Here is a 14,972-nt window from a genome sequence, read left to right on the forward strand (position 1 = left end):
TAGTGGCTGCAAAAAAAGACACCAAGTTTACCATTGTCCCATAAGATCAGAATTGCAAATACACCTTTAATATTGCAAGAGAGTGATTATCCTTGCAGTGATAAATTTTCTGTATTTTCACTATAAAGAAAACTTTACACTGCACAAACAAAATGAATGAAACTTTGCAGAGCTCTTATATTTCAACAGGTTTTAAAAAGGAATTAATGAGAAGTCAGAAGACATCTTCTCCCAGATGAAGTATTATTCTTGTCATTATGGTATAATAAAATTATTTTTTATTGTTTTCTCTTCAGGGGTTCAAGACAGATGATAATTTAGATTTTCTCTAATACTAGTCTGTGCTAGAAATACTAGACCCATGATGTACCAATAGATCATGAGATTTATACTATAGTTGTAGCTTAAGACAGTGACATATTTAAGTGCTGTGCTTAATGTTACTGGGAAGTCCAGGTCTAAAAAGACTGAATAGAGACCCTGAGAGCAAATGGGAAAGAAAACATCACCTTTTTCCACAGGGTAAAAAAATAGTTTGAGCTCTAGTTGCCCTGATGTCAAATACAGTACTGCCTTTGAGCAAAACCAGAGTTGAGAACATGTGACTTTTAAAATAAGATATTTTTGAGACAAAAATTTGTAATAGATCTTTATGATGCTGCAGTTTTTCTCTTTTTTTGGTCCTGCATAGAAACATCACAGAAGCTTGACTTCCTTTTTAAACAAACTGCTGTATTGATATTTGGTTTGAGGGTACTAATGGCGATTTTAAACCACTTGAGTAACACTTTGTTCTCGACTAACATGATCTCATACTGAAGATCATGTCCAACATGCTGGCCTGTGCATGGAAATCAGGAAGACATTTGCTTCAGTATTAACTAAATAGACATTTGCCTCAGATTAACTAAAGCAAGTCTCTGTTCAGGTTGGATGCCCTCTACATTCACCGTGTAGTTTTGTTCTTCTGCTTATGAAGATCCAGCATCCTTGAAAAGGCAAACGGAAGCTTACATTGATTTAAAAGACTTTTGAAACTACTGCAGTTCAACTTCTGAACCTATGAATGGTTTCGTGTTGCGTTTTAAGAAACAGGAAAGAGCAGACCTGTATGGTCTGTTGCTGTGTGCTGCTTGAAAATGCTGTTACTGCCTTTATTTCTCTTGGAGTCTTAAGTGAATTTAAGAAAAAAAAAATGACAGCTGTGAATTCTATATACTTTGGATGGCACATGTAGGCTAGTCTGTCTAATCTGTAATGAGAGTGTGGCTTCTCTGGCAGGCCATTCAAAACAGAGGTTAAGCTTAAACATCAGACCTTCCCTTTGGAGAGGCCTCCTTCCCTCTGTGCAGAGTGTAGGGAGGAACTGAGGACAGTAGCTATACAAGGTTTAGGTCAGAATGTAGGAGAACATTGTGGCTCTTTCCTAGAGTGCCTATCCTCATATTTGGGCACTTAAATACATTAGCAAATCTGTCCCAAAATGACTAAATTGTAGTAATTTCTCTTTGGATTGCTCATTTATAACATGCATACATGCAGCTAATCAATAGTTGAGACAGTGGAACTGGTGGATTTACAACTTAATATGCTGGAGTCGATAATGGGCTGAAAAGACATTTTCAATTCAGAAACCAGCACAGTATGTTCTTCACTAAGCTTACATGATCTATTTTAATTCCTCAAGTAACTTAAATATCCAAGGAAAATACAGAATCCGAACTAAATTTGTTATGCTTCAGATTTCAAGTAATATTTCAGTATCTACATATTTCATCTCTTCCCTAACTAGTCTATCTGGCTGGTGAAAGCCACAAGAAGCTCAGACTCTTCTCTTTTGGCAGGAGCTTTGCACAACCCAGTCTAGGAGGGACTAATGAAAGGACATGATGAAAGTCTCTGTTTTATTTAGGCATTAGTGTTTCAAAGTGAAGCTTAGCTAGCTGCTTTCCTTGTTCCCACTGCAACAGACATGGCTGTCTGCTGTTCTGTGTATGTATATGAATTCAGTGCTCACCTGACAGCACAGAAAATGGGAATGGGCAGTCTGCAGACACAGCTTCATATGCTGTGTCAAGGTGAGTTTCTTTCCAACAGTGTGCCCTGTAAGCTGAAAGTGGAGGGAATTGTACACATGTGATCCTAGGAGGATCTGGATTGTTCATCCATCCACTTTCTTTTTGGCTTACTTGATTTCAAGACTTTAAACCTGAAAGCAGATTCTCTTCCAGTTACTCTACCAAACTCCATTACCACTCTTTATTCTTGTCTTCTTTTCAAGCCTTTCCTCAGTGTGGAGTTGATTCCAAGCCTTCATATGGCAAGACACAGCTGCTAAGGGACATGGAAATACAGAACTAGTTCTTTATTGGACATTCTTATTTTCATCCACAGGGCAGTCCATGGCAGCTGGAGTGGGAAAACAAGATCTGTGTTCCTTTTTACTATCCTTTTTACCATGGGGGCTTTTCAGGCTACTCATTGAGTACATACAACCCCCAGGGGCAGGGATCCCCTGTAGCAATCCCCTACTCCAAAACTAGGGGAACATCCCAGAAAGATCTGTAAAGAAAGTCTCAGATCTCTGCTCAACCTCTCAGTATTTTGATGGGAAGCTGTGCTTTGCTGAGGAATATGTCCCTGAGTGTGCACCTAAATGTGCGTCTGATCAATATCCCCTGCTAATATTCAGAAAATAGGCTGAGCTTCCCTCCAGGCACAGGAAAGAGAGAAGTCATCCCTCCCTGCATAAACACTGTGTGCTTCTGGCCTTCTGCTGGTGCCTGCTCTGTACAAAAAGGTGCAGAGCAAATCCCTTTCTCCTGGCTTATACTGGCATAATTGGACTGCACCTTTCCCAAATGGCTACCTGCACACTTTCCTTCCAGTCAGTCTCTGCTTGGAGAGCAGGTATCTTCATGTAGGAAGCGTAAAGCATTGAGGAAAGGAATGGAAAACCTGGTGAAGAAAAAAAGCCTTTTGAGAGATTGGAGTTTGTACTTTTTGGGTCTTCATTTTTTTTAAATACCCAGTTCATTTTAAGGGTGACTTTTTAAGTTCAGTCACATACTCAGACTAAACCTTGGCCTTTATAATGTAGCTCCAAGTAAATTGTTTGTGCTTACCTTTTAATGTCTCTCAGAAGTGATTACATACAGAGCAGGCAAAGTTTGAATGAAGAGCTAGGACTGCCCAGTACAGGGCAGAGAAAAAGGAATAAAAAATAAGAAGTAAAAACCTTTTAGTCTCCTTTAAAATGCTGCTTTTATTTCCCATTGTGTTGGCAGAAAGCAGGGATTTAAAGCTGTGAATTGCCTGGAGGCTGTGCTATCTTCCTCTACTTAGCAGCAGTTAGAACTGTTCTTTTTTGCATATATTGGGTGAGAGAGACAAGGACTCAGAATGACTGAGAAAAGGGAATAAACTAAGCTTGCATTTAACAATAATATGACACATCTATTGTACTTGTGTAAAATGGGATCTAAACCAATAACTATAGTTTCCTGAAGCTGCACACAGGAACACAAGGGAATATCCTGAGACTTAATTAATTAATGTTTGTAACATGATGTGAGATCCTATGATGAAAAGTCATATATAACTGCAAAGTCCTGATTTTATGGAGCACAACTGACATTCAGTGGCATTTTCAAGGAAACTGATGTGGGAGTTCACCTGCAATCTGTGTTAAAATTCAAACTGCCCTTGTACAAGTCCCCTTAAAGATTTTCTTCAAACTCTTTTTTTCTCTTTACCTTTCTCTTTCCCTGTTATGGCTGTTTGTGCAAAGGCAAAAACTGAAAATAATTGCTTTCATAGAGGAAAAGCAAGGAGTCTTTCCTCTCTGTTTTCAATTCGCCAAAACTACAGCCAAAGTCTCTTTTTCAAATTTTACGGAAAAGAGAAATTTTGAGATACTGCACCCAGGTAATTTTAAGATCAGGTGGAAAAGGTTTTACAGTGTTCAGAGCTAATTTCCTCACATGATCATACATGATGTTATTTGGATGGAGATGAAGAAGGTCTGTCTCATGGCCCACATATTTGAAGTCAAAATTGTAATAGGGGCAATGTGAATTAATGTAAAACAAAACTTCAGATGAAACCAAAAGCCAAGATATTTGGTCATGACAAAAGCACATTCTTTCTGCAACAAAGTAAAATTGTGTGCCATAAGATACTTTGAGTTGAGAAGTTCATGGACATAAATTACCCATTTTTATGGATAACAGAAACATTCATGGTTTCATTACATAGTTTTATAAAGCTCCTACCACTCTGGACAGTATTAGGGGAAAAAAAAAAAAAGAGAGAGAGACTAAGAAGACTGATGTGGCAGTCCAGATTTTGTTTGTTCTAATTCTGGCCATCAGCCAAAATATCAAATGGAAAATACGGTTTATGGCATTAGGAAAAAATATAACATTAACCCCCTAATGCTCCATATTAAGGATGTACCCCCTACCATTTGCAGGTTTGAGCCCTTAGGCTCTAGCTGCTGTTTGACAGCAGCAGTGGGTTGTTTTTTTTCTCTTGCCATGTCTACAGACTATGGAATAAATCCATGAGAGAAACCCCACTCCTAAATGTTAACAAATAGTGGATGGAAAGTCATTGCTCATCAGGAGCACTGCATGTGGTACTTATGTTAAACATAATCTTGGAGTTCAGCTGGATGAGTGCACCTAGTAATGAAGAGGCACAAACTCCAACCAGGCTTTGTGTGCTTGACTTCCCTGCTTTTTACCTTCCCTGAAGATGTGTTTCTACCCCAGATTATAAAAGCTCCACCTGAAAGATGCTTCATTCCTACTCCCCTTGTGACCAAGGCAAATTGCAAGTTCTGCACTCCCTGATGTGTTGATGCAGATTCCCCATTACGTGGTGGGTGAGTTTGGAAAGGCACACAAATCTCCCAGCTCAGTTCTGTAGGGGTTGACATTGTTTTAATATCGTGCTGCACATTACATACCATGAAGTCTTTGCTGATGAAGCTGCTCTCTCCTCTCTCACTCCCAGCAGCTCTCCACAAAGCACACCCCACTCAGCCAAAGGTCAGGACATACAAGATATGCACATTTTCCCAAGGGTGACGCATAACTGGTTTTTGTTGTGATTCAAGTATCTTATGTGATGCTCTATTTTGTCTCAAATAGTACTATTTTTTTTCTTTGAGACATAGCCTGTCCTATTTTGAAGAGAAACTTAGTCTAGTTGTTCATATTCATGTTCAAATATTGCATGATTATTGAATGCAAAAGTACCATTTGGGATAAATAGTGATGTCAGCTTTGAACTGAGTAAACCCAAAGTTTATGGGAAACTGTCCCGTCATCTATCCAGTTTATAAAAACAGCTACTTCTTTCCTTCTACCTCACTTTCTAACTGTGAGGAGTAATAAACATGGTTTAAAGTGGAAAAATATGGGGGGAAAAATAAGGTAAAAAACTGGTTTATTATACAGTAGGTCTTGTGAGTGTTGCTAGAGATAAAATATTAATGTTAGGAAAACATGTTGACATCGTCCTCTAGATGGTGCCTATAGTGGAATGTCATGTCATTGATATTTTGGTTTATTTGATTTATTTAGTCATACAGAAAGAGATATCTTTTTTTGGGATTTCAATATTTCTTCGTAGAAATTAGACAAATACAGACGGAAATAAATTTTTGAGAAGGTGCCATTCGGTGATGTTTGATGAATTTTAAAGAAATAATTATGAAAGAAAAGGAGGAGAGGAGAGGAGAGGAGAGGAGAGGAGAGGAGAGGAGAGGAGAGGAGAGGAGAGGAGAGGAGAGGAGAGGAGAGGAGAGGAGAGGAGAGAGAGGAGAGGGAGAGGAGAGGAGAGGAGAGGAGAGGAGAGGAGAGGAGAGGAGAGGAGAGGAGAGGAGAGGAGAGGAGAGGATCTCACTAAAATAGCAATGTTGACTTTGCCCAAAGAGGTTTTTTTAAGGTTTTACCATCAAAAGTGCAACATCATTGGTGTTTTAAACGTGTAGTACTACCCAAAGGCCAACTTGATTTTATTTTATTTCATTTTAATGTGTAATGCATCCTGGTTTTCTTTGTGTTGCTTTGCTTTCAAGTCAGAGCTGGGGATTCAGATGCCTGGTGAGACTGCATCAGGTCCCAGGTGTGCCAGGAAAGAAAACTGCCTACTGTGAAAATAGGCAACAACTCCACCAGACAGATTCAGCTACATGCAATCCACATGCCCTGCAGGAAGGAGGAAAATGAATTGCAATGTAGTAATTTTCTATCAGGTATTAATTGTTGTTACTTGCAGGTTTGAATTTAGATTAAAAAAAACCTGCTGTTTTTAAAGGTTTCTTCCTGGTACAGTCCACAAGCCCACCTAGGACAGTTGGCCCAGGAAATTATTCAGTTATGTGGTAAGTGAAACAGGGTGTGCAAATTAAGGTTTTTAGTAAAAATGCTGCCAGAATGATGCTGTTAGGAAAGGATGAGAACACTGGGTCACAGAGGAGAGAAAAGTTGTGTTTTCTGGTGTCGATGGCAGAACTACAGTTTGTCTCAAAAATAAAGTACAAGAATATTCTTAAAGAAGAAAAAAAAAGCATTTTGCCAGGAATCTCAAGGAAGGAATATTGTTATGATCATGTAATCAAGTTTATGTTTTAATAAGAAGCCATTTTATGTGCTCTACTTTGTGGGCTGAATTTATTCTAATCCATTTTTAAACTAAAATTTCCTATATTTATTTATAGAAAAGCAGACTCAAATATAATGAATTTTTGAATGTCATGTCCTAGCCACTGTAGAAGAAAAGACTGCATTGATCCATCTCAGGGCTGGGAAAGGAAGAGTGTCTTTTCATCCCAACAAAAGACAATTTAGATGAACATGCCCTGGGCAAAAATGTTTTAAAATTATTTCAGGTTTAATAATGGACTATCTGGATTTACGAACTTAAAAATTTTATTTAAATATTTGTCTAGTTTTATTCTTTGGGTTTTTATTTGCTATAAAAATTATTACCTGTGTACATTTTGCTGCTATTGAAAGCCTGTTGGGTCATATCAAATAATCAAGCCATTATTTAAAATTAAATATAAGCGTTGAAAGGCAATTTTAAGATTCTGAAATGAGATTCAAAGTTCTTAAAATGTAAAATTTGAAGAGTGAAATTTACAAAACAAATTTAATGAAAAATCTAAAATTATTCCAATACAAATTGGAAGGAAAATAACTAGTGCAACATCAATTTCTTGTAAAAATGGAAATTCTGGTTACCTGTAGGCAAGATAATTTCTGGTTAAATGAATAACATGTTGGTTTCTGTTTGACTAACCTTTAAGATTTTTCAGTACTACCATGGGAATAATTTATATTCCAGTCCGCACTGCTACAGGAATAGACTCATAGATTACCTGTGTATCCATAAGTTATATCCTTGTGAATCTGAGCATAAGGCTTTAGGAATAGAGTAGATTTTTTAAATGGAAAAGACACAGTGTGCATGATATAAGCCTGAGGAGGAAGGCAGCTCAAAGGACAAGTTAGTGTTTGCATGTGAATATGAGCTCAGTGCAATGTTTAGAGTGAAGGCAGAGCTAAGAATTGTCTGGGAAATAAGAGTGAACATCAGAGTCAAGGTAGAAGTGTTCCCAGTGCTTTGCAGAAAATAGCAAAGAATCTGGATTAGACAGGGAGCTGGATAAGACAATCATGACAAAGGTGAGGATAAACTGAGTATCTTTATAAACTCCCAAGCATTCCCCCTTGCTTCTTTCATGTGTGGAGGAATCTGTTTGACTTCCTTGATGGAGAATTTGGAAATTTTAGTCAGACAATGGTTGGATTGATGTTCTGGCTGTCAGGAGCCCATAGCTTTCACCTCCCTTGTCCAGGGAGAGTTCCCTATCTCTGCCTCTAGACAAGGGGATGTTCTACTGAACTGCCTTCCCATTGTTTATGTCCATGGGTTATGAGAGAGCTGTTTTGGATCCCTGTGCCACTACTACAGTTAGCAGTGTGATATTGTCTGATGCCACTGGTTTTGTTAGAGGCTACAGAAAGAATGAGCTAGCTTTTAATTCAGCTGTTCAAGATACCTGCCAAGCAGAGATTATGGTACAAAGAGAAGATAGAGAGGGAGAGGAAACCAGAGCATAACCTTAACATGACTGGTGATGACTTGCTAAGCTTTGATGATTACCCCTGAAGAAGGGACAGATACTCAAAGTGCCTGTTGGGCAGCTCTTCAGTGGTTCAGAGATCTTCTGATGTGTCTGTCACAGCTTGAACTCATTCCCTGAGACCTAGGCAACTGGGTAAGCTGGCCTGCCTTGAAAGAAGAGGAAAAGCCCAGAGTGACACCCCTGGAAGTGCTGCTTCATCAGATCGATAGATTCAAAGATGACTAGGTTGTGTGGTTGTATGCAGTTTAAACATTTGTGCAGGGAGTCCACCCGGGCAGAGTATTATTGACAGCTACAGATCAATGCTAATTTTTGATCATTTTCAACGTACAAAGACCTCTTGACCCTGTTGCCACCTTAGGGGCACTTCAAGTAGTCAAAAGCAATCACAGTAGGCAGTGTAAAATCATCAGACCCTTGAAGGCTGCACAGCCTTGCCCGTGCCTGGGAGGAGGACCAAGAGGTAGCGAGGAAGGCAGGCACCTTGCATTATGGATGCCACTGCCTTTGAACAGCATGAAAGACTATGCTAATTTGTTTCCAGACTTTAAGTGACTTCTGTGTTCATGAATTAAAAAATAAACAAACAAAAAAGGCAATCTGAAGCAAATCTTGACGAATGCATTATTCATGATTAGTGTTCTCTCATTTTATGTTTGGAAAAATGTGTTAAAACAAGGTTTTATTTTAAATAACTTTTATCCTAATTTACAGTGAGAAGAGTGGAATTAGTGGAGGAGTGTATTTGTTGCTGCTAACAGCTTGTGCTGCCACTGGCAGCATGTGAAGCGCTTTACAGAGCAAAAACAAAGGTCCTACCTGGAGTAGTGGTGGTGCTGCTAGAGCTGTACCAGGGGAGGAGACCAGGCTACCAAAAGCAAGGACTGTGCCATAGGCTGGGCTCTGGGCTACAGGGTATGATCAGGTCACAGTGGCTTGTCACAACCTCCCTCCTCTGTCAGGTGTCCATTTCTGTAGTGTTTACAAGGAAAGAATTAAAAAGCCACAGAGGAGGAATGTGAGACTGTGCACACTTAAATGTTTGCTGGAATATTCTCAATTTCATGACTGACGCTTCACAGTTGGGGACGGAGAAAGGAGGGCTTGGGCTTGAAGTCCATTGGATTTCATGGTCAGCCAGTCTACGAACATCTTAATGTTCACATTAAAATTTTATTTTGTTGGCTTTCTTTTAATAGTGAATGAAATCTGCACTGTTAGCACGTGTAAACATGGGAAATATGAGTTTATGGCTTTGCAGAGGAAGACTGGGAGAATATTCCAGACAATGATTTTGTTCCTGTGCCTATTTAAGGCTGTGTTGTTGCCCACTGAAGCCAAAGTTACAGTGCTATCAGCGCAAGGTATATTTTTCAATTTATATTTGACCATTCCAGCAGGACAGTATTTCTAGGCTGAAAATGTCATGGGAGGACATAAAGTGATTCTTGAAATGAATCACTGAGTCTGCCATCCATACTCTTTTCAGCATCAGCCTTTGAGCTGAGCAAATTCACGGCTGGCAATGGCAGCAGGGCAGGGGGAGAAAGTGTGGCTCTGTATTCTGGGAGTACGTCCCCTGAGCTTACTTCAAAACCAAACAAAACAAAAATACATGTAAACCGTTTGCTCTTCAAGAAGTATCTGTAGGAGCCAGGGATAAAAGTCATCCCTGGAAGGAATGGTTTAGCAGTCTCCAGAGAACATGATGAACTGCAGGCAAGGAAATCCCTCCATCCTTGTTTCATTTCAAAGTGTAGTGAGGATTGTAAATAATTAAATCTTGGGGTTTAGTGGGAAAATGGTAGAGAGTGATGAAAAATATGCCAGCTTTCTGTTTAAAGATAGAAATCTAGTGTTTTGTAGCATTGCTGTCACAAAAACCCACCCGATGATGCAGCTCATTAAAAAGCAGAGCGATTGCTTTTTGTCTGATGTTTTTAATAATGTGTTTGTACCTTCAGAGAGCCTCTGTGTAGCAGTTCAGGGGCAGTAATTTAATGCTGCGTGCTCCCTTCCTCCCATCCCCACCCCCGAACCATGGAATGTAAATTTTAGGCTTTTAAAAGTTCTGTTTTGAAAACCTAATAGATAACTGTCCTCATAAAAACTATTAATACAGACTACATCCAATTGTAAAGCTAATTTTAATCATGTTTTGTGCCAACATAATTTCTGATGCCAGATTTTTATGCTAAGCATGAGCCTCGATTTAAATGTGGTTCTTTAACCTGCAGTTCATAATTTTGCAGTTGGCTGTATAGGTTTTTTGGCTATGGCAGTTTAAACTCTTCCACTTTCAAGGATCTAAGCCATAAATGTTTATTAAAAGAATCTATAATGAAATCAGGTTTGTTATTTTTTTAATGGCTGCCTTGAGTATGTTGGATGACTGAACGCACGTTGTTAATCATTAAGTACTCATGTTACAAAAAGTGTTTGATAGTATTGCCATCTAGGGGCTGAATGAAATTCTCCATACCGAAATAAACCGTAATTGAACAGGTGCTGCTATTGACAATATACATATGTTTTTGCTTTATAGCCCACATGCTTTCCATGTTTCTTATGACAAAAGATATCTCTAAATATCCCACAGCAGCCAGAGCTTTTTTATATATAATCTGTTCGAGGTGATTGCTATTTGCATTTCAGCTTATGCTTTTTTGGCAGTGATGACTGGGAATTCCTAACAAAGAATTATACTTTTTTGCATTATTAATCTTGCTAGTGTTTGCCCTGTTTAACAGAAAAAAGGAATCATTTATCAGAAAAGTATGTTTATAATCTGTACTTGTGGCATCCTCAGATTTAATATTCATAATGGTCATTCGAATGCTGTGCTATATTTATCTAAAAGACTAACTCATTGTTTTGAGGAAATAACTATTTAAATATTTATGATCTAACTTTTAATATTTAAAAAAAGAAATTAATATTTCTTTAAAATTTGTTTCTGAGTCTGATAGCTTAACAAATGTTTAAATATTAAACAATTGGAAATGTTAGCATTTAGCAACTTAATATGACATACTGACACAGGGAAATTGACTTCAGCTCTTTCTATCACATGAAGGCAACTGAATTCCTGCACTCCCTTTCTTGTGGTCTATATAATTCATGCCAAAGTACAGCTAAAAAAGAGATTAAATATATCAGTGATCAGCTGAACTCCTTTTTTCTTTGTTCCTCTGATCCGACACATCTGCACAGCCTCCTGCTGGAACACGTTACTCCTGTTCTTTGTTGGTCACTGTGCCTTGTGTGACTGTTCAGAATAATTCCATGGCTGTTTTGCCTTCCTGCCTAGATCAGATTTTGTGCTGAGGCTCTCCTTGCCCGAGCAGTGTCAGGGCTGTGTCAGATGCTGTTTGGGGTGAGCTGGGATGCCAGTGGCCCCTCCTGGCCATGGCTGGTGCCCATCAGGCTGCATCCCCACCATGCCCCTCTGCTGAGCTGTGCCCTGGTGTGGCAGCAGGTCAGCCCCGGTCCTTGCAGCCCTGGCTGAGCCCAGTGGGATTCACAAATTGTTTATCCAGATTAGCATGGCCTGAGTAGCTAGAGCAGGACAGCATGCCTATGAAATATCACATGTACACACAAGATGGGTAAGATTTCTGTAGAGGCAGGCATCACTCATGTACCACAGGTTTTTACATGCTTGAATCCAATTCCAGGAAGCTTCATCCTCACTGAGCAAGCTCAGACACACATTGAATGAACCGTAAGTTGTGTCCTAGCTGAGATTCAGACTGTGGAGGACTCACAAGGAATTCGCTCCAAAGACTCCATCATAATGATAGATAATTTTTCTAAACTGTAAGAATTTCTTTTTGAGGCTCACTCATAAAATACCACCAAAAAAAATCCTAGTAACCAGATGGGGTATTCTGCAAAGCAGTCAGAAGTGACCCAGGGCTGAGGCCTCATTTTCCAAGTGACATAAACCACAGATGCTGATTACTTTTTTAACTAACTCAAACATCTGTATTCTTGCTTCAGGGAACAAAACATCAGGCTCATTTATTTGGATTGAAACCTTTCACAACATATCATATTCATGTCGTAGCTGTAAACAACGCCGGGCAGGTTTCAAGCCCCTGGACATCTGTGCGCACTTTGGAAGCTTCACCCAGTGGCCTGAGTAACTTCACTGTGGAAAAGAAAGAAAATGGCAGGGCTCTGCTGCTAAAATGGTCAGAGCCCTCCCAACCCAATGGCATGATTAAGGTAATATTCATCTTGAAAGTTCACTGGATTAAAAAACAGAAGGGAAATGCTGAATATCAAATTAAAACATTTTTTTCTGAAAAAGGCCCAATCTAATGCATTATAGTTTAAAAAAAGATGGAAGTCCTATATAAGCCTAAGACACTCTGAGTTCTCTATGCTTGTCATTATATTAAAATTAATAATAACATTCTTGTGCTACTCTGTGACTGTAAATTTTCATGTACACGGAACCAAATTGTTAATGTAATGCATAGAAAGCCGCACATGAAAGCTCATAATCTTACTCATCGTAAAATTGGACATGACCAAAATGTGTTTGTAGAAAACCTGGGTTTAAAAGAATGTTGTTCTGAAATTTGGGACGTCTTTTAGCTCAATGGTTTCAACTGAGTGTAAACCTTTACTTGCAAGGTTTGCAACTAGATGGGTTTATTTGGAGGTTTTTTCCCTTAAGTGATATTCTTTAGAGCTAGTCTGTGAGAAGCTTTCTGCTGGCCTGTGAGAGCCTCGCAATGAAACTTGATAACAATCAAATATAATGAAAACTGTCACTAAGTGATTTATTACTGTATTCAAAATGAAAAAAATCATGAAAATTGGATCAAAACATTCCTTTTGTATCCATGATCTGTTTGTGAGCTGATTGTTACTAGCAAGAATAAGTTTCTGAATCATTGGTTAATAGTCCTTACCCTATTGCAAAGATTAAGGGTCTCATCTACTGATCATAGACAAAAATAGTTTTGTTTTGTTTTCCTTTTATCCTGACTTCTGTCCTTCCTTCCTTCCCTGCCTGCCTTTCTTTCTTTTTCTTCTTTAATTCACAGACCTACAATGTTTTCAGTGATGACCACCTGGAGTACAGTGGTTTGTCTCGCCAGTTCCTCTTCCGGCGCCTCGAGCCGTACACCCTGTACACGCTCGTGCTGGAGGCGTGCAATGCAGCAGGCTGCACTCGCTCTCCACCCCAGCCAGTCTGGACAGATGAAGCTCCCCCAGTGTCCCAGATGGCACCTGTAATCCAGGCAGTGAATGCCACCAACGTTGAACTGAGCTGGTTACAGCCAATTAATCCAAATGGAAAAATAATTCGCTACGAAGTTATTCACAGACACACAGAAGAGACTGTTGCAGGGCACGGAGCAAAAACAGAAGATGAGAAAATTGTTTTCACAGAATATAACACTGAAAGCAATACATTCACCTATAATGATAAAAGTTTACAGCCATGGACAAGGTATGAATACAAAATACGCACCTGGAATGCAGCAGGCTACACTGACAGCTCCTGGACAATGGCAGAGACTAGTCAAACTGCCCCAAAAGGTCTTGCTGTCCCCAGTTTATCCGTGGTGTCAGCCAACCCCCATAAAGTGCTCATATCCTGGACGCCCCCAGCACAGCCCAATGGCATTCTCCAGTCATACAGGCTGCTGAAGAATGATGTTCTCTATCCCTTCAGCTTCGACGCTGCTACTCTCAGCTACGTGGATGAGGACTTGCTGCCCTATACAGTGTACAGCTACGCAGTGGTTGCCTGTACCATGGGGGGCTGCTCCACCAGTGAGCCAGCTGCAATACGGACACTGGAAGCAGCTCCTGCCTTGGTGGACCCCCCATCTCTGCAGGCTGTCAGTGCCACTCAAATCAGTGCATCCTGGGCACCTCCCCAAATACAAAATGGAGATATCACCAAGTACATATTAAAATTAGGCAATGAGGAGTATTATCCTGGCAACAGTTTGCAAATGCTGGTCTCTAACCTGCAGCCTTACACGCAGTACGATTTTGCATTGGTTGCCTGTACTGCTGGGGGCTGCAGCTCTAGCTTATCCCAGTCTGTGATGACTATGGAGGCTCCACCATTAAATATGGAAGCTCCCAGGCTGCTGGTCATGGGCTCGGAGTCCATTGAAATCACATGGAAACTCCCAGAGAAGCCCAATGGCAAAATCACAAGCTATGACCTAAGGAGGGATGGTGTGCTTGTTTACTCTGGTCTGGAAACTCGGTATCTCGATTTCACCCTGATGCCAGGCATGGAGTACAGCTACACTGTCACAGCAAATAACAGCCAGGGCAGCATCACCAGTCCCTCAGCTCAGATAAAAACCAACCCTTCTGCTCCATCTGGGATGTTGCCTCCTAGGTTGCAGGCATGGTCTTCCAGTGAGATTTTGGTGGCCTGGGATCCTCCTATCAAAGTAAATGGTGACATTAAAAACTACACCATCTCGCTCCACAAGCCTGGTGAAACAGGAAAGAAGACTTTTGACTTTGATGCTTCTCATGTTTCCTTTCTGAGACGGTCATACATAGTGGCACAGCTACAGCCCTACAGCAGGTAAGTCTGGAAGAACCCAAATGTTGAATAAATGTTGTGGAGCGGTGCAGTGGGCTGGCAGGCAGCTCAGACATCTTGCTTAAACAGACAGTCAGACCCATGGGGTTGTTTGCTAAAAAGTAAATAATAAAACAAGGATTTTTTTCCTTTGAATTTATAGTAACACCACCTTTATATCATCTTGATGAAGTGCATAGTGCTCACTTAGATTGTAATTTATAGGAGGGGTAA

At 39.9% G+C, this 14,972-nt stretch overlaps 1 protein-coding gene across 1 annotated transcript in view; it reads left to right on the top strand.

The window, feature by feature from the left end:
* Positions 1–14,972, top strand: part of USH2A (usherin) — a 373,050-nt gene that overhangs the window by 328,937 nt on the left and 29,141 nt on the right. The window contains exons 62-63 of the mRNA XM_030944868.1: positions 12,167–12,394; positions 13,225–14,741. Coding sequence (XP_030800728.1) covers positions 12,167–12,394; positions 13,225–14,741 — 1,745 coding nt within the window. The remainder of the gene's footprint in view (positions 1–12,166; positions 12,395–13,224; positions 14,742–14,972) is intronic.

Source organism: Camarhynchus parvulus, chromosome 3, assembly GCF_901933205.1.
Source record: "Camarhynchus parvulus chromosome 3, STF_HiC, whole genome shotgun sequence".
Lineage (NCBI taxonomy): Eukaryota > Metazoa > Chordata > Aves > Passeriformes > Thraupidae > Camarhynchus > Camarhynchus parvulus.